Source organism: Dendrobates tinctorius, unplaced genomic scaffold (genome assembly GCF_039654945.1).
Source record: "Dendrobates tinctorius isolate UK_male_01 unplaced genomic scaffold, ASM3965494v1 ptg000107l, whole genome shotgun sequence".
In the NCBI taxonomy this organism is placed as follows: domain Eukaryota; kingdom Metazoa; phylum Chordata; class Amphibia; order Anura; family Dendrobatidae; genus Dendrobates; species Dendrobates tinctorius.
Window position 1 is genome coordinate 31408444 of NW_027361775.1, and position 20147 is coordinate 31428590.

At 41.0% G+C, this 20147-nt stretch overlaps 1 protein-coding gene across 1 annotated transcript in view; it reads left to right on the forward strand.

Moving 5' to 3' along the window:
• LOC141100697 (intestinal-type alkaline phosphatase-like) overlaps window positions 1-20147 on the forward strand; it is a 62196-nt gene that overhangs the window by 27638 nt on the left and 14411 nt on the right. The window contains exons 5-8 of the mRNA XM_073589332.1: window positions 1973-2145; window positions 15463-15597; window positions 17098-17167; window positions 17393-17527. Coding sequence (XP_073445433.1) covers window positions 1973-2145; window positions 15463-15597; window positions 17098-17167; window positions 17393-17527 — 513 coding nt within the window. The remainder of the gene's footprint in view (window positions 1-1972; window positions 2146-15462; window positions 15598-17097; window positions 17168-17392; window positions 17528-20147) is intronic.

A 20147-nucleotide genomic window follows, 5' to 3' on the forward strand; every position in this document is an offset into this window, starting at 1 on the left:
CCTATGATCCAAAGAACACCGCCCCCACTCTAAAGCATGGAGGTATAAACATTATGTTTTGGGGGTGTTTCTCTGCTAAGGGCACAGAACTCCTTCACCGCATCAATGGGAGAATGGATGGAGCCATGTACTATAAAATCCTTAGTGACAACCTCCTTCCCTCCGTCAGGACATTAAAAATGGGTCATGGCCTGGTCTTCCAGCAAGACAATTGTCATGATCCAGGTTGGATGATGAAAATTAAAAGCACATGTAACCTTTTTTTTTCCTTAAGCTGTGTGCTTAAGTTTGGTTTTTCCCCCGGTGGCCATTAGGGTTATTACACAGTGGTGTCTTTTGCTCTAGTTTGCCCCCGGTGGTGGTGAGCATTATTGCACATGATTATAAAGCAGGTGTAATTGCTGGCTCTTACCTATAAAAGAGTGTCAGGTGTTGCAATCACTGTTGGTGATAGTGCTCATTTCCAACCAAGTCTGGTGGAGGAAGGAACTAGAGAGAAGAGTTCCATGAAGCTCAGGCAGAGCTCTGGTGTAGTAGCTTCAGGTGGAAGCTGAATTCTGGTGGTGGACTCTGTTGCTGGGAGCAAGAGCAACAGAGCAAAGCTAAGTGGTGTTACCCCTGTTTTGTGACTTCCCTTATGTATGTTTCAGTGCAGTGGTGGGATTAGTTTCCACACCGTCCATTTCACTAGTGAGGGATAGGTGCAGGGCGAGCTAGGGTTCTTAGGTTCCAGCTCAGCGACAGGTGCGGAGCCTGTATAGGGACTGTTAGGAGTGTAGAGACTGGCTCAGGGGAGTGCAGGAGGTCTCCACGTCCCCGTTCCCTATCGCAGGGCCCACATTGTAATTGTTTCCCTGGTGTTTCCCCTTATTATTTAAATTCGCCCTGCTGGAGGCGGTGTATCCAGTTTTACGTGTAATTCTGAAATTCACCTGCTGGAGGCGGTGTATCCGGCTGCACATTTTATTGTTTAAATTCGCCCTACTGGAGGCGGTGTATCCAGGGTCGCGTGTGTCATATAAATTTGCCCTGCTGGAGGCGGTGTGTCCAGTCACACGTAACCATCACAACAATGACCCAAAACATACAGCCAAGGCAACAAAGGAGTGGCTCAAAAAGAAGTCCATTAAGGTCATGGAGCGGCCTAGCCAGTTTCCCATAGAAAACTTATGGAGGGGGTTGAAGCTCTGAGTTGCCAAGCGACAGCCTCAAAATCTTAGTGCTTTAGAGACGATCTACGAAGAAGGGTGGAGCAAAATTCCTCCTGACATGTGTGCAAACCTCATCATCAACTACAAAAAACGTCTGACTACTGTGCTTGCCAACAAGGGTTTTGCCATCAAGTATTAAGTCTTGTTTGCCAGAGTGATCAAATACTTATTTCTCACTACAAAATGCAAATAAATTTATATAATTTATACAATGTGGTTTTCTGGATTTTATTTTTGATATTCTATCTCTCAATGTTAAAATTAACCTACCCTTAAAATTATAGACTGTTCATGTCTTTGTCAGTGGGCAAACTTACAAAATCAGCAAGGGATCAAATACTTATTTCCCCCACTGTATGTACATAGACCTGTCAATCACCTGGAGCGATGTGGAGAAAAGCTGGAGTGTTGCCAGACTAATCTCATCTCTCGATATGGTTATTAAAAACGCTCTGGTGTTTCAGAGAAAAACATACCTCGTTGCAATCAAGCGGTGTTTGGACAGCAAGGAATAAGTGACATATTCATTTTAAGGCTCTTCCTACATTGAGACGCATTTGAGAAATTTGTACAGCTTGAGTGCTGTTTTGTTGGTTGATCCCATGAAAGATGGGATGGTTGGAGATATGGCTTTGAAGAAGATCGACATAAGTTCCTCTGAGGATGGGTATGATGGGTATGCTTGTCATCAGATATGACCCAGTGCCATTGTGAAGTTGATCGATAACATTCTGAAAGCAATTTTTTACTGTATTTACCAGGAAAATCTGTGGGGATCGTGACTACAACGCGTGTCCAACATGCTTCTCCATCTGGAACTTATGCCCACATTGCTGATCGAGACTGGTATTCTGATGCCAACATGCCGCAGGAAGCTCTGGATTTGGGGTGCCAAGATATTGCTCATCAGTTAGTTTATAACACTGAGATAGATGTAAGTATAGGGAGACATCTGTACAATTGTGATTGGTCAGTTGAAAATATATCAATATTTTCAATTAGCACTGATAGCAGTAATGTAATAAAGTGTCCCCTAGTTCTCCATAAATGCTCCATTAATGGCATGTAAAAGTCTGTTAATTATTGCCATAACTCATCAATACTTGTGCACCATTGACTTCCTCGCTAGGAAGAAGTTCAATGAGTTCTCCTCTGCAACAAACTAGATGCCATAAACCTTTTGTGCAGTAATCTGGGACTTTGCTTCCTACCTTCTGAAATAGAATGAGAAAACTTCCAGATTGAGATAACAGTGGGGCCGAGAAAATCTTCAATGTTTTATTCCATGTTATTTAAAATATGATAAAACGTTCATGATCGTGGATGGGAGTTTGTTATGATTAGGTCACCGAGGAGGATAGCCGGGGAATAAGCTAGGCAACCAGAAAACCAGAAAGGTTGGTAACTAAGCGGATTGCAGACCCCTAAAACTAACAACACAACTAGAATTAGCCATGGGACGTACCTACGATACCCTAGAAGCCTCGGCACAGCCAAAGAGTTAACTAAGCCTAAAGCAAGAAAGTTAAACTGCCCCGGAGTAGAACCCCAAAGGAATAGATAGCCCTAAAACATATATTGCCGGTGAGACAAGATGAGGCACAAACACAGGCAGAAAATAGAGTAAGCAAATGATGGGGCCCAAACTGTCTAGATAGAACAGAACAGGAAAGATACTGTCTGCAATCACGCAAAAAACCCTAAGATAAATCCAACACGTCTGATATGCAAAAATACTGAGGCCACACAACCTTTCCCCCACTAGATCAGCATTCTGGTGTGAACTGGAAGCAAAGCAAAAGATACTGATATAACAGAGGACTAGCAATACTGAACAGACTGACATAAGCTGTGGCATATGGAACAGGGTCCAGCACTGGTCCCAGCAGGGAACAATGCTGAACCCACACAGAAAAGCAGAAAGCAGACAAAGGCAAAAACTGGATCAAATGCAAAAAGATTCCAGCAAACAAATAACTTATCTGAACGATGCAGGACCAAGCAGGGAGCAAACGGACTTCAAAATGCACAGAAAGAAAATCAAATCACCAGCAACAACTGAGGGAAGCTTGCTGACTTAAATCTTCCCAGTCTGTAACACCTGACCTCCAATCATCCTCTTCAGGTGATTGACTTCTGTCAACCCGACCAGCTCCGTTACTCACAGCAACCATCAGAGGGAGCCCAAACTCAGAAGTCAGTTCAAAAGTGTTCACAACAGGAGTTACTCAACGCATTTCTGCCGTTGCTGCCTTTAGTCACTGAGTATATAAAAGAATCATGCGCTGTGTGATTTAAAACAATAAATAACCAATCATGGAAGTGCACAGAAACCATATGAGCATGGACAATTGCACACCATAAATAATAAATCTAGTAGAACATAATTCATATAGCACATTAAGGACTATGAATAAAGTGCTGGTACAAGATATTAATAAATGAGCGTAATATCACTTCTGTCATTCATTCCTTTATGTTGTTTGATATTGAGTTTGATTATCCAAAATGCCTCCCTAAGTAACACTTTTTTCTCCACTCTCCACCTCTATCTAGACCAGTAGCCTTCTCAATGCTGAAGAAGGTAAGACCCTGGATGTTATCATTATGCTTTTCCAAAAAGTGTTTAGTTACTCTGGAATATGTTGTTTTTGTTGTTAATATTCTGTAAGTGTTCAGACATTCTTTTTTTCAATTTACGAAGGGTGCATCCCATATATTTGATGTTGCACAGAATACACTGCATACAATATACTACATATCTGGTAGTGAAATTAATTAAATAATTAATATCACAAGTATCATTGATCTTTTGTGTTTTATATGCATATTGATGCATGTTACATTTCGTGACTGTGTGAGATAGCAGGAACGCAGGATGCAGTGACGAGCAGGAGTTAAAGGGTTTCTTACAGGCGATACTACATGCAGGGAGATAAGGAGTTATGAGGGGAGTAAAAACTGAGTATTGTATAAGGGTAGGAACAAATGTTTATGAAACAGGTAAACTTATCAGTCTGATGGTTTCCGGACAGTGGAAGTTTGAAATTCCACGGTGGCGCCGCAAGTGACATGTGAAGTCTCTGGCCTGATCCTGAAGGAAATTGAGGCACTGTCTCCTGAGGGAAGCGGTGTATCCTGGCTCTCGTAGGCGAGGTCCTGCATTACCGTAGCGATGTACGTGCCGTGAAATAGTTTGTGGCGCCGCTGAAGTATGACTCAGTTCAGTGGTGGAAGCGGAGGTGAAACTCCCTGGCTTTGTATGATTCACCTAGTCAGAATTAGGCTGCGCGCCTGCTGCAGTCAACGGAATGGTGCGGGACGGATTCTCAGTGACCAGGGTGAGCGGGCACACAAGTATCAGTTGCTCACAGTCAGTGTGCACATAGGCTGAGGAGCTGCAGCGTGGGCCTGGATTATTGCGTATCTCCACAGAGAGTGAATCAACGTTCTCCTGCTGCGCATTCAGTCTTCCCTCCAAGTCCCCTGCTTTCCCGTGCACTGTCCCTTTTTATCTCTGTCCCGCCCCCTAAAGTTGAGTGCAAAGGTCTGTCCGGGTCAGAAAGCTTTCCCCCCGGCAGCAATGGTGACAGTCCCAATAGTTCCGGAACCGACACGAGAGAGGTACCACCAGCCTGGTCCATCTTCCTACAACTGCGCATTCGAAAAAACCTTTAATGGGAAGTCAGGTTTTCTCTGATTGTGGTGTGTGATACATGCTGGGGGAACATATATTGTGTCCTTCTCTTAGTATCTGATTTAAAACAGGATCCTGGAAGAGAATAGAGATATATTTCTCAATCATGTGTATGAAGTTATTAAATTGAAGAATGTAGGGAGGGCTGAAATCAGCCATTTTTAACCAATTGTACTATTGCTCTTTTAATACTGATTTGTAGTAGATCGCTTTTGTTTTTTATGTCACATCCTTTGATGCAATTGTTATTTTACAATTAGATTCATTATTAGCAGCATGTAACATGTCCTTCCTTCACATCGTCTGCACTTTATTGAAGGAACTATCAATGTTATATGTTTTATATTCTTTAATGTTTTTTGTATTTACACATTCCTCTCGAAATATTTTATCATCTGAGCACACTCTTTTAGCGCTGATGAATTCACCATAAAGGATAGAATGAATTGTATGAGCAGGATGGCAACTGTCAGTGCAAAGTGTGGTGGATAATCAATCTCGATAGGAAACAACCTAAAGCAATGAATGACAGAAGTCATACTACGCTCATTTATTAATATGCTCTACCAGCACTTTAATCATAATCCGTATAGTGCTATATGAATTGTGTTCTACCAGGTTTATTACCTACGGTGTACAATTTTCCATGTTCATGTGGTTTATGTTGCCTTCCATGATTGATTGTTGTTTTATATCACACATCCCATGATTCTTTGATATACTCAAATATACTCAATGACTAAGGGTGGCATTCCCAGAAACGCGTTGAGAAAAACCCATCCACCATCATGGACATTTTATCATATTTTAAATAGTATGAAATAAAGCACTGAAGATTTTATCAGCTCTACGGCAATACGGAATTGTTCTTATGCAATATGGTCACCGTTGGTCAGCTTTCTTTCACAGATTGACGTGTCTGTAAATATAAACAGTTTCTCCAATTCTTCACACGGTGAGGCACATTTCTTCTGCTCTTATCTGAAATAGCATTATGCAGATAGCAACCCCACTTGTTCACATTACTGCTGTGACCTGCGCTGCATACTAACTACATTATTAGGTATTAGCCTTTGGAGTCTACACTACAATGTGAGAAGTGAAGTTGTACTACATCTATCATTTAACCAAATCTGGATTGTATCCTAAGTAAATTTTGTTCAGCCGCCAGACGTTTCCTCTTTTTCTTGAATTTTCAGCTACTACACTAGATGTATGTTGGTCACCATGCTTATTTCATTATGATTGGTTGATTATAGAGATGAGCAAATCAGTTCAGGAGGAATCAAATTTGATAGGAAATTTTCAAAATTCGGCCAAGTTTGCAAATCCAATTAATTCTCAACTAGATTAGAACGATTCATATACAATGATCACCGCCATGTTACAGATAATACAGGGTGGGCAATTTATATGGATACACCTAAATAAAATGGGAATGGTTGGTGATATCAACTTCCTGTTTGTGGCATATTAGTATATGGGAGGGGGGAACTTTTCAAGACGGGTGGTGACTATGGCGGCCATTTTGAAGTTGGCCATTTTTGATCCAACTTTATCTTTTTCAATGGGTAGAGGGTCATGTGATGCATCAAACTTATTGAGAATTTCACAAGAAACACAATTGTGTGCTTGGTTTTAACATAACTTTATTCTTTCATGAGTTATTTACAAGTTTATTACCACTAATAAAATGTGTTCAAAATGCTGCCCATTGTGTTGGATTGTCAATGCAACCATCTTCTCCCACTCTTGACACACTGATGGCAACACCACAGAAGAAATGCTAGCACAGATTTCCTGTATCCATTGCTCCATATGCTGCACATCTCGTATCTTTACAGCATAGACAATTGCATTCAGATCACCCCAAAGATAAAAGTCTAAGGGGGTCAGTTTGGGAGACTTAGGTGGCCATTCAACTGGTCCACGATGACCAATCCACTTTCCAGGAAACTGTTCATGTAGGAATGCTCGAACCTGACACCCATAATTGATGGTATGGTGTGGTATATTGGGTACAAAGATAGTGGGGCCATTCTTCAACAATGAAAACCTCAATGCCACTGGACATCCTGAAATTGCTACACTATGTGTTGCTCTCTTTATGCACTGAAGATGGCAGGTTCCAGAGTTTTTCCAGCAAGATGGTGCACCACCACATTATGGGTCTTAGGTCCGAGCACTCCTACAAAGAATCTGACCTCCTTAGACTAGCATTTCTTCTGTGGTGTTGCTATCAGCGTGTCAAGTGTGGAGAAGAGGGTTGCACTGACAATCCAACACAATGGGCAGCACTTTAACACATTGTATAAGTGGTTATAAACTTGTAAATAACTCATGAAAGAATAACGTTACGCCAATACCAAGCACACCAATGTTTTTCTTGTGAAATTCTCAATAAGTTTGATGTGTCACATGACCCTCTTCCCATTGGAAAAAATAAAGTTGGATCCAAAATGGCTGACTTCAAAATATCCGCCATGGTCACTACCCATCTTGAAAAGTTTCTCACCTCCCATATACTAATTTGCCACAAACAGGAAGTTGATATCACCAACCATTCCCATTTTATTTAGGTGTATCCATATAAATGGCCCACCCTGTATAACAAGGCTCACATAACTTCAAGGGAAGCCCGGCAATATTTTTTAAAATTGCCTTTTATCAGGCACCCCACTCTACATTACAGCCAACCATGAGGAACTTTAGATGTGAGAGGAGAGAGAACCTGAGAACTCAAGTGGAGACATTAGCAATTGACTACAGATAGTGTGTGAGAAAAAGAGGATAGATTAAATCATAATGAAAAACTGATAGAAAAAGCCAGAGGCGTCACTGATACTGTGTTAGACCAAGAGATGCTGCTCTGAGTTTCCATTTCACAATTTTGCACATCATCTGTGTTTTCTGTATCAAGGTGGCATTTAGGCTTCATCAAGAAATATAGTTCATTATATGATAATTTATTGAGGTATCGATCTCAATAACTAGTGCAGACTAAGTGATGCCTCATTTTAAAATGTCTGGTAAAAGAATGAGTGGTATTGACTGAGCAATGGAAAAGAAGTTCCAGTGTCACTTCATCTGCCAGTAAAAATATGGTAAAATAAATGAAATGGTAAAATTGGTGAGACAAACAAGTGCAAATAGGTCTTATTTGATAACCAAGTGGTATAAAATATTATAGGTGCGCTCAACTGATAGGATTGTGACAGTCACATGGAAGCATATAAAGACTGCTGCAGGACCACCAATGAAATATGATGCTATAAATGAAAGGTGCGGTCCCACACAAAGGAGAAGAATGAATGCGGTTTACTATGTCAACGTGTTATCATTGTAGTTTAGTCCTGATGAAAAGGTTTGAAAACCTTGAAAAGCATTGACATAATGAACCACATTCATGCTTCACCTTTTTGTCTGATCGTACCTTTGAACCTTGGGCAGCACGTACTCGGAACCACTGTATTCCTAATTTATTGAATAGTAAAAATATGGGAGAATAAAAAGCATAAAAAAGTCCATCATATTCGACAGCACTTTAAAGATCATCACTATCCCCATTGGGTATCACAATCTACGTTCCCTACAAGTATGTCTTTAGAGTGTGAGTGGAAACAAAACATGGGAAAAACACGCAAACTCCTTGCAATGTTGCTCCTGATGGGATTTGAACCCAGGACCCCAGTGCTACAAGAAGGACCAGTGCTATCCACTGAGCTACGATGTTGTCTCCTTCACTATTAAACAGGCTGTTTACTGATGGCCATATATTTTAAAGTCACCTTTACATTTTTAAAACTGCCTTTACATTAAAGAAGAACTCCCAACACGATTTCTATCCTCTTAATACATTGCAGTCATCATATTATATAGCAATGTGCACTTACAATTGCTCATTTTGCTCTTCTACCAAGCTAATTCTTCTCTTTTCCATTAGGTCTATGACATCACATGATTAAAAACTGACTAGCTGAATCCTTCTAAGCTCTATGTAAAAACAGAAAATCAATTTCCTTGTATGACTCATGATTCACTGCAAAAGTTCCTGGTAGAGGAGAGAAGGTCAGAAGTTAAAAAGTGGAATGATAAATTCAGAAGCAAGAGACTTCCTACATCTATACAGAGCAGAAAAAAAGTGAAGAATTAGATGGGTAAAAAGGCAAAATGGGTAATTGTAAGTGCACAGTGCTATATAGTATGATGACTGCAATATACATGTGTTTCTTACAAAATTAGAACATCATCAAAAAGTTAATTTATTTCAGTTATTCAATACAAAAAGTGAAACTCATATTATATAGAGTCATTACAAACAGAGTGATCTATTTCAAGTGTTTATTTCTGTTAATGTTGATGATTAATAATAATAAATTTTATTTCTCTAGCGCCGACATATTCCACAGCACTTTACATTTCAGAGGGGACTTGTACAGACAATAGACATTACAGCATAACAATAATCACATAGATCATAACAGATACCAAGAGGAATGAGGGCCCTGCTCGCAAGCTTATAATCTATGAGGAAAAAAGAGAGACACGAAAGGTGGGTGGTAACAGTTGCCCTGATTGTATGGACCAGCCATAATGTTAAGTGTGTAACAGTACAGACGCAGAGGGCTAATGGATGCATAAAGCATGTGGAAACATGATGCGGGGAACCTGGCTATGGTAAAAACTTTTGGCTGTGCCACATAGGGATAGATTAGGTTAATGTGTTGAGGCGGTAGGCCAGTCTGAATAAATGAGTTTTCAGGGCACGTTTAAAATTGTGGGGATTGGGGACTAATCGTATTGACCTGGGACGTGCATTCCAAAGAATTGGCACAGCACGAGTATAGTCTTGGAGACGGGAGTGGGAGGCTCTGATTATTGAGGATGCTAACCTCAGGTCGTCACCAGAACGGAGGGCGTGGGTAGGATGGTATACTGAAACAAGGGAGGAGATGTACAGTAGGGTGGTGCTGAGCCATGGAGAGCTTTGTGGGTGAGGGTAATAAGTTTGTACTGGATTCTGGAGTGGATGGGTAGCCAGTGTAATGACTGGCACAAGGTAGAGGAATCGGTGTAACGATTGACGAGGAATATGATCCTGGCAGCAGCATTCAAGACAGTTTGGAGGGGGGGAGAGTTTGGTAAGAGGGAGACCGATTAGAAGAGAGTTACAATAGTCGAGATGAGAATGAATAAGAGAAACAGTAAGAGTTTTTGCGGAGTCAAAAGTAAGAAAAGGTCGAATTCTAGAAATGTTTTTGAGGTGCAGATAACAAGAGCGAGCCAGTGATCGTATGTGGAGGACAAAGGAAAGCTCGGAGTCAAGCATGACCCCAAGACAGCGGGCATGTTGCTGGGGAGTAATAGTGGAACCACACACGGAAATGGCAATGTCGGGTATAGGTACATTAGCAGCGGGAGGAAACACAAGGAGTTCAGTCTTTGACAGGTTCATTTTCTGATATAGTGAGGACAAGATGTTAGACACAGCATTTAGACAATCGCTGGTGTTTTCTAGAAAGGCAGACGTGATGTCAGGAGAAGAAGCATATAATTGGGTGTCATCAGCATACAAATGGTACTGGAAACCAAATCTACTGATTGTTTGACCAATAGGGGCAGTGTACAAAGAGAAGAGGAGGGGGACTAGGACTGATCCTTGAGGAACCCCAACAGTAAGGGGAAGATGAGAGGAGGAGGTGCCAGCAAAAGATACAGTAAAGGGGGCGTCAGAGAGATAGGAGGAGAACCAGGAGAGAATGGTGTCCTTGAGGCCAATGGAACGGAGTACAGTGAGGAGGAGCTGATGATCCACAGTGTCGAATGCTGCAGAGAGATCGAAGAGAATTAGCATGGAGTAATGACCATTTGATTTAGCTGTTAGTAGATCATTAGAGACTTTAGTGAGGGCAGTTTCAGTAGAGTGTAAAGAGCGGAAACCGGATTGGAGAGGGTCGAGAAGAGCGTTATCAAAGAGATAGCGGATAAGACGGTGATTATGACTTACGGCCAATAAAACCACAAAAGTCATTATTTCAGTAAATTAGAATACTTTATATCACCAGCTTGAAAAAATGATTTTAAAATTTCAAATGTTGGCCTACTGAAATTTTTATTCAGTAAATGTACTCAGTACTTGGTCGGGGCTCCTTTGGCATCATTTGCTGCATCATTGTGGCGTGGCATGGAGGTGATTAGCCTGTGGCATTGCTGAGGACTTATGGAAGACCAGTTTGCTTTGATATTAGCCTTCAGCTCATCTGCATTGTTGTGTCTGGTGTCTCATCTTCTTCTTGACAATACCATGTAGATTCTCTATGGGGTCAAGGTCAGGCGAGTTTGTTGGCCAATCAAGCAAAGTGATACTGTCATTTTCAAACCAGGTATTGGTACTTTTGGCAGTGTGGACAGGTGCCAAGTCCTGCTGGAGAATTAAATTTCAATCTTCCAAAAGCTTGTCGGCAGAGGGACGGCTGCGCTGACTTTGGTCTTGATAAAACACAGTAGACCTACACCAGCAGATGGCATGGCTCCCCAAACCATCATTGATTGTGGATACTTTACACTAGACTTTGGAAATCAAGGTCTCAGAGTCTGAAGGAAGAATGGAGAGACAGACAATCCAAGCTGCTTGATGTCTAGGATGAAGCTTCCACAATCAGCGATGGTTTCAGGAGCCATGTCATCTGCTGGTGTAGGTCCACTGTGTTTTATCAAGACCAAAGTCAGCGCAGCCATCTACCATGAGATTTTTCAAGCTTCCCTCTGCAGACGAGATTTTTGGAGATGGATATTTCATTTTCCAGTAGGACTTGGCACCTGTCCACAATGCCAAAAGTACCAATAGCCAGTTTGAAAACAACAGTATCACTGTGCTTGATTGGTCAGCAAACTCACCTTACCTTAACCTCATAGAGAATCTATGGGGTATTGTCATGAGGAAGATGAGAGACACTAGACCCAACAATGCAGACAAGCTGAAGGCTGATATCCAAGCAACCTGGGATTTCATAACACCTCAGCAGTGCCACAGGCTGATCGCTTACATGCCACACCGCATTGATGACGTAATTGATGCCAAAGGAGCCCCGACCAAGTATTTAGTGCATTTACTGAATATACATTTCAGTAGGCCATCATTTTGGATTTTAAAATCTTTTTTCAAGCTCGTGTTATAAAGTATTCTAATTTACTGAGATAATGACTTGGGTTTTCATTGGCTGTAAGCCATAATCATCAACATTAACAGAAATAAGCACTTGAAATACATCACTGTTTGTAATGACTATATAATATATGAGTTTCACTTTTTGGATAGAAGAACTGAAATAAATTAACTTATTGATGATATTCTAATTTTGTGAGAGGCACCTTTATTAAGAGGATAAAAACATTGATGATAGTGCTTCTGGGGAAAAGGGTCATGCTTATATAAATGAGAGGAAATCATCCAAATTGACTATACTTGCCGATTTTGTTTGTCTGGCCATCAATTTTATGTGTATAAGAGTAACCTGACTCTCTCCATAATAGATAATGTTGGTAGAAAGAAGGATCAATGATGTTGAATTTCAACATGCCAGATCCTATGTTCTCACAGTAGATATGTAGACGTCAGTGGTGCCTTGTCATGGAATCCTATCATCCAACATGTAGCTAGGAGTGTGGACTGTTGTGGCTAGAACAGGTTTGGCAATGCCTAGATCGATGCTGCAGTATGCTAGAACTGTAGAAAAAAGACATGGACCGCACATCCAAAAACAATATAATGATCTAATGACACCAAGCAAAAATTTACAAAACTGTACATGAAGTTCTTAGTTTAACATTCTGATCAGACTGTATGAAGCACACAGCCATGTCACAGCTAACCTCTCAGTGGGTCCCTAACTTTTTATAGCCTTAAAGGGTCTATGTCACCACAGAATGACTGTTCAAATTAAGTCCCGCGGCTTGGTGCTTCATGACGGGGGCAATCATTTAAATACACCTTCCCACCTGCTTGTTTTACATCTATCTCCACCGTTCTATGGTTCTATGAAGTTAGAGCTGTCAATCCAAGTAGAGGGGATGGAGATTGAAGGAAAACAAGCAGGTGGGAAGGTGCATTTAAATGATTGGCCCAGCTGTAATGTGGGGCTGTGCTGTAGCAACGTGTGAGGCACTCATCTTCTCCTGTCACACCTTGGCACGCAACATGAAGTAGCGAGTACTGGCTGGGTGTTGGTGTTATTGTTGTGTTTGCCACACGCCCGTGCAGGTCGCCTTTAGCTGATGGTGCTGGCTGGCCAGGACCACAAATTCTGCTGAGTAATAAAGGAGACTTCCATTCAAACATAGAAAGTTAACTAAACTTGATAAGGGTTATGAATATGGAATAGCAGGCACACAGTCTTAAGCACGTTTCCTTCACAGTAAGAAGCCATTTCATTCCCACTGTATCTTTCCACAGTAGTCTATTCAGGACTGGTGAAGCACACTGTTTCGCCCAACTTTGCCTTAACCCAGCTCCAGGGCCACAGTCCTGGTCAACGAGTTTCTCTTTACTCACTCAGCGCTTCCGTGTCCTATCCCTATGGACACCCTGGATCTACCATTCGTGACCCCTGTTCTGTCTTCACTAATGAACCGGGATTCATGTAGCTTATACAGGCAGCTAAACCACTATCCCGGGGGCCCAATAAGGGAGACTGTAGTTGAATCTGTATTTTATTGAACGTGGTGGTATATCGGCGTGGTGAAACTACAGGTAAAACATATAAATACAATCAGTACTGGGTTCATAGGAATACATAATAATCATAGCGTATATTATCTGCACTAATAGCTAACCAGGGGAGCTAAGTAAGCAGGCTGATCTAAGACAGAAATTAGATGTGGGAAGCGTGATTACCTACCAGCGATGCTGACACAAGGGGAGTAGAGAAATGAGATGTTCACAGGAAAGAGGCTTGAGAGAAAATGGAGGACTGGAGGGAAAATGAGGGCTGGACTAAAACATAATGCTTTGCAAACTTACAAGGGTGCTTTGCAAGCTTTCCCAAAATGCATTGTGAAAGGAGGGAAATAGAAAATGAAACTAAAAACATACAATAACACTGCAGTTATGACTCTGGTCAGTAGATGGAGCCAAAGAAACAGAAAACAGTAAAATATATAGAAACCTGTACATTCTATACATTACAGCAAACAGTATATTTCCAGACAGATATTCAAATATTGGATTAAATGTCGGAGACAGAACAACCCTCACTAGTCCCATGCTCTCTTTTCTCTTTAGGTCTGTTGCCTTGGGCACTAACAAGCCATCGGGTTTCTTGTGACTCAGCGTCTTATCTGATAATACCTTCTAGAAGGTCTTTCAGTCTCAACAGTAACTCTCTTTAGGATCTCGCTTCTCGCTATTCCTCTCTCCAGTCTCTTCTAGGTGTGGATCACACCTTGGCAGCACTGCACACTTGTTACTTTCCAGACTCTATCTCACTTTAACCAGGAAGCACAGTCCTGTCTCTATCACTAAGCCCTCCCCCTGTGGGTTAGTCGCCACACTTAACTTATACTGACCCTGCTGTCTGCTGTTGGGAAGAATTTTCTTATACTACACACTATACTAACAATACTTATACTATACCTTAGTCTATCACATCCTACATTACTATATACTATGCATATTACACTTTCAATGCTTATCACTCTATACATTACACATGAACATTTTACATTTCACAAAGACGCAATGCACAATATTGACTCTATTCGTGTAGTTTCTCCAGGGATTGGGACACAAGTCGAGTCCACACCTCTTATACCGCCATGAAACACAGAGTGGTGGGACTTAGTTCTGTTCCAAGAAAAAAAGGGGCAGACCATACAATATTCTAGGGTGGGAGCGTCACTGCTGTCAACAGATAGGTACATCTGACCTCTATGCTGCCATTAATGGAATATAATTGCTCTCATTTCTTCTGACACTGTGAGTCTATATAATACTTTGCATGTGATCTCACACCTGTATATGCACATTTACCACTGTGTTATTGTGTGGTTTGCTTCACACAGCCAACATACTTCTATTTGTCAAGTATCACCATTGTCATTAGTATAACAGTGTTTACTAAGGAAATCCTAATCTATTGAGGGCCATGAGGACTGGAGTATGGGAAACACTGGGCTAGATGGATGCTGCAGTGATTAAAGGACACACACAAGTGAGAGTGGTAAAACAGAGCCAGTCATTTCTGGTGTGGTATTGACTCAATGAACTCCCACTCTGATATTGTAACCTATCACATAGGTTATGGATGGGTTATCAATATTTCATACCTTGAAAACCCTTTACAGCTGTGTGTTCATGAATTTTGCAAAATAGCAATCATAATATGATGAAACATTTTAGCCAGGAAAAAGTTACAAGTGACTTTGTGATTATTGTCAAACTTCTTACAAACTTTATGCATGGCTTTAAGAAATTCACAAGCTACAAGACTACTGCTGACTACACCAGGGAGTGGGGTGGTTATTGAATATCATGACAATTATTTAATTATTTTCAAGGTGATTTTTGGAGGTGGGCGGAAGTATATGACTCCAAAAGGAAGCCAAGATCCTGAATACCCCAGTGATACTAAACAGAGCGGGCTTAGAAATGATGGCAGGAATCTCATAAAAGAATGGCTCAATAAATATGAGGTAGGTTAAAAAACTAGTGGCTGAAAAAGTTCATGGTTAAGCCTTCCCCTACCTCGTAGTCTTAGGTTGGCCACACACAAAAGACAGACAGTTAAATTACACCCTAGTATTGCCCCTAACATTCTCCAAAATATTTATTCTCAACTCAACCAAAGGAGAGATTGATAAAGGGGTCCGATTCATCAAGTCTGGCATTTTCTATGCCATTCTTTATGAACAGTGCACTGCAGTAAGATGTGCCAAATTCATTAAAAAGCAGAAGACACCTAATTAATTTGGTGCATCCTTCATCTGCCATGCACCACCGCAGAAATGTTACTACTGTGCTACGTGTCTGGCTTAATTTACGGCATTGTAGTGGCATAAATGATCATGAATTGGTCGGGCACACTTGGTCATGCCCTGTCATGTCCCAGTTCTGCCCACTTTTCTTATAGTCGGCGGAGCTAACCAGGAATGGTGTGACATTTAAAGGTGTTTTCTGCCAGAATTCTGGCAAAAACACCTTGATGCATCCAGCCCATGGTTTCTATCTTTCAGAAACTGCACTACTCTTGTCCTTCATCTTTGTCACATATTAAAACTCAGATCATGGTTAAATATGTATTTCTCAGCCTATAGTTGATCGCAAAGCTGGAATAACAAGAAAATATAAATCCGGTTTCAATTTGATTCAGTAAAAATTGCTTTCCTGCCAGGAAATTAACTAGAAAATTAACTAGAAATATATCTATGGCCAAACGTGCTTTTGACGCAGGGCTAAACAACGACGGGAAGTTGTGTACAAGTTATTGAATCCATGATAACAATTTCATTTAATTTTGTTCCATATAGTAGATAATAATTCTCAACGACATGGGCAACATATTGGCTTTGTTGTAAGTATCCAACAACTAATGGTCAATAATGAAGAACTGAAAGCACCCCTCCAGCATTTGTTACTTTCCAGAGCTGGAGAACTGCTACTAATCTAAGGTCCTTGAGCCCAGTCTTATAATTGCCTGTTCCGTATTCACCTTTTATAGGCACCGCTTCTGTCCTCTGGCTCCATCTTGTAATTGCAATATTGGACTGACTGTAAATCAAAAATCACAAGCTCTCAATGCAAGTCTATGAGAGCCAGAACAAGACTTTCACAGACTTACTGTACATTGAAAACTGACTTCTGTCTCGCTCCATGAAACACTTAAGCAATCTAGGCAGTTACAAACTGTTTGAAACCTCTGGAGTGGCACTGATAGAAGGTGAATACGGTGGCGGGTAAGTATAAGACTAGACTCGGGTACCTTAAATTAGAAGCACCACTCCAGTGATGCAATAAAAAACCGGTGGAGTGGTGTTTGATATTGTGTTGGACCTGGGCATTTATACAAGTGTGACTTGTTGCAATGCATTGCCCAAATCTTAGGATATGCTCTATGGATATGTCAAAATTGTCTAAGATGGTAATATCTTTCCATGAAAGGCAATTGTGTAACCAATTAATATTATTGTTCCCAGGGCGCTCAGTATGTGTGGAATAAAGAGGGGATGAATCAGATTAATGAATCCAGCTCTACTTGTGTAATGGGTATGGATCTATGAATAGAAAATAAAATGTGAACAGAAATTGAATTTTAAAATTTCTATGTTACATTATCTTCAATAGAGAACGTTAGAAACATTTGTGAATCTGCTTCCTTTTATTGAAGAGGTGATCTGATTATTTTTTGTAGTAAATTGTCTGTAGATACCAAGAACCTTTTCCAGTCCTTGTCCCATTAGAGGTTGTTAACAATATGTTTGGGTATTGTAGGTCTTTTTGAACCAGGTGATATGAAATATGAATTGAACCGCAATGATTCCTCTGACCCTTCTATCGTCGAGTTGACAGAAAAAGCCATTCAGATCCTGAATAAAAATCCCAATGGATTCTATCTCTTTGTAGAAGATAAGTCTTGTTCATTTCTTTCATCTCTTTGTACAAAGTCTTCATAATGCACCTTTGTACACTTGTCTTGTTTTATGTGTCAGTGATAGCACAGCTGATGATGTCAGAGAAAGACAATTATAATTCATTCAGTCTGCCCCTTTACAGATTGCATTTAACATTTTTTTTCTATTTTCTGCTGTATTTATTTTCAAATCGTCAAAAAGATTGGCCACCGTCTCTTGTTATTGCAGCTTTCATCACAGAGTGACCAGGCTAACATGAAATAAAAATTGCTGCTACGCACCTAGCACGTCATTCTTTCTTATTTTTCAAAGTTTATAGGTATGGGGCAGATCAGTCCATCAGTCTGACCATGGAAGGGATAGTACATCATGGCGATCGGCCGCGCCCATGGGGGGAGCGCAGCAAATCACGGCTGGTTGTCAGCTTATTCTCACAGCTGACACCCGGCACTAAGTGCCAGGAACAGTCACAGACCACTCCCGGCACTTTAACCCCCGGAATACTGACAAAATTGCAGCGTTCCAGGAGCAGGCAGATAGCTGACAGCCCCACTGCGTTTGGATCGGAGACCCCGCAGTGTGACGCGGGTTCCCGATTACTCCCATGGTAACCCGATGTCGTCTTGATGACATCCAGGTTACCAGTGCTGAGAAACTTCCTGTCATGCCCAGTGCATGTCAGGAAGTCTGTCCGGTCAGTGTGCATGGATTGCAGCGCTGACAGCCTCTATAGAATGCAGATGCTGCTTCATCTGCATGCTATAGAAGTCATCAGCCTGCAAAAAATGAGTGTCCCATAATGGGACAAAGAGTAAAAGTTAGAATGAAGTAAAACATTTTTTTAAAATAAGTGTAAAAATATATAAAAAAATAAAAAACAATAATAAAAAAGTCAATATTTATTCCAGCACTAAATAAATATTTGAATGAAAAAAATCTAAACAATAAATGTATACATATTTGGTATCGCTGCATCCACAATGACCCGACCTATCAAACTGGCCCACTAGTTAACCCCTTTAGTGAACACCATAAAAAAAACAAGGCAAAAAACAATGCTTTATCATCATACCGCCGAACAAAATATGGAATAACACGCGATCAAAAAGTCAGCTATAAATAAACATGGTACCGCTGAAAATGTTATCTTGTCCCGCAAAAAATGAGCCACCATACAGCATCATCAGCAAAAAAATAAAAAAGTTCTAGCTCTCAGAATAAAGTGATGCAAAAAATTATTTTTTCCATAAAATAGTTTTCATTATATAAAAGCACCAAAACATAAAAAAAGATATAAATGAGGTATCGCTGTAATCGTACTGACCCAAAGAATGAAACCGCCTTATCAATTTTACCACACGCGGAGCGGCTTAAGTGCCCCCCCAAAAAGAAATTACTGGTTTTTGCTCATTCCGTCTCCCAAAAATCAGAATAGAAAGTGATCAAAAAATGTCATGTGCCCGAATATTGTACCAATAAAAATGTCAGCTCGTCCCTCAAAAAACAAAGACCTCACATGACTCTTTGGGCAGAAATATGTAAAAATTATAGCTCTCAAAATGTGATGATGCAAAAATTAGTTTTAGCAATAAAAAGCGTCTTTTAGTGTGTGACAGCTGATAAACATAAAAACCCGCTATAACGCCTCTTTCACATGTCATGATATTTCAAGTACCGGGATGTCAGTGTAAGTTTGTGTAATACTTGCGGCACACGTGTGGCATGTGTGTTCCGGCATCAGTGCCACATGGACAGGTGCCAGGGAAGAAGCGTTACAGTAAGCACTGTTCCACGGCGCCGGGTGTTGAACACGGCTCTCATCATTCTCCCCTGCTCTGCCGGCAATTGGCGCAAGCAGGGGAGAATGATGAGAGTTACATTTAACCCCTTAACGACCACCGATACGCCTTTTAATGGCCTTTTAAAGGCGGCAGTTAAGGGTACTTAAACCATAGCGCTGCTTTTTAATGGCGCTGAGGTTTAAGGTTATAGTGCCCCCCAGCGTCGGAATTTTTCTGGGGTCTCAGTTGCCGGGGGTAGCTGAGACCCCAGAGAACATGATTCGGGTTGGTTTTTACTGACCCGGGTGTTGCGATAGCCGTAATTAACGGTATAATGGTGACCAAAATAAAAGTCCAATTTTCCATTTAATTTCTCTCTCCTCTGATGTGATCGCACATCAGAGGAGAGAGAAATAGGGTCCCCCATTCACCCCCTGGTACCTCCATTGTCCCTGCAGGCCCCCCTGAAGTTTCCTGGCCACAGACTTCTTCCGGGAGAAAATGGCGGACGCATGTGCAATACGCCCGACGAGATCAGCCGGTACCCGGCAACAATAGGAGATTTTTTCCTATTGGTTCATTTTGATTACTGTGATCGACCCTATCACAGTGAACAAAATAAAAAAAATAGTAAATCAAACCCCCTTTATCACCCCCTTAGTGAGAGAAAACTAAAATAAAAAAAGTATTATTCCCATTTTCCTATTAGGGTTAGAGTTGGGCTAAAGTGAGTTTGGCTAAAGTTAGGATTAGGGTTGGGGCTAAAGTTAGGGTTGGGGATAAAGTTAGGGTTATTTTTGGGGCTAGAGTTGTGGTTAAGTGTTATGAATGGGT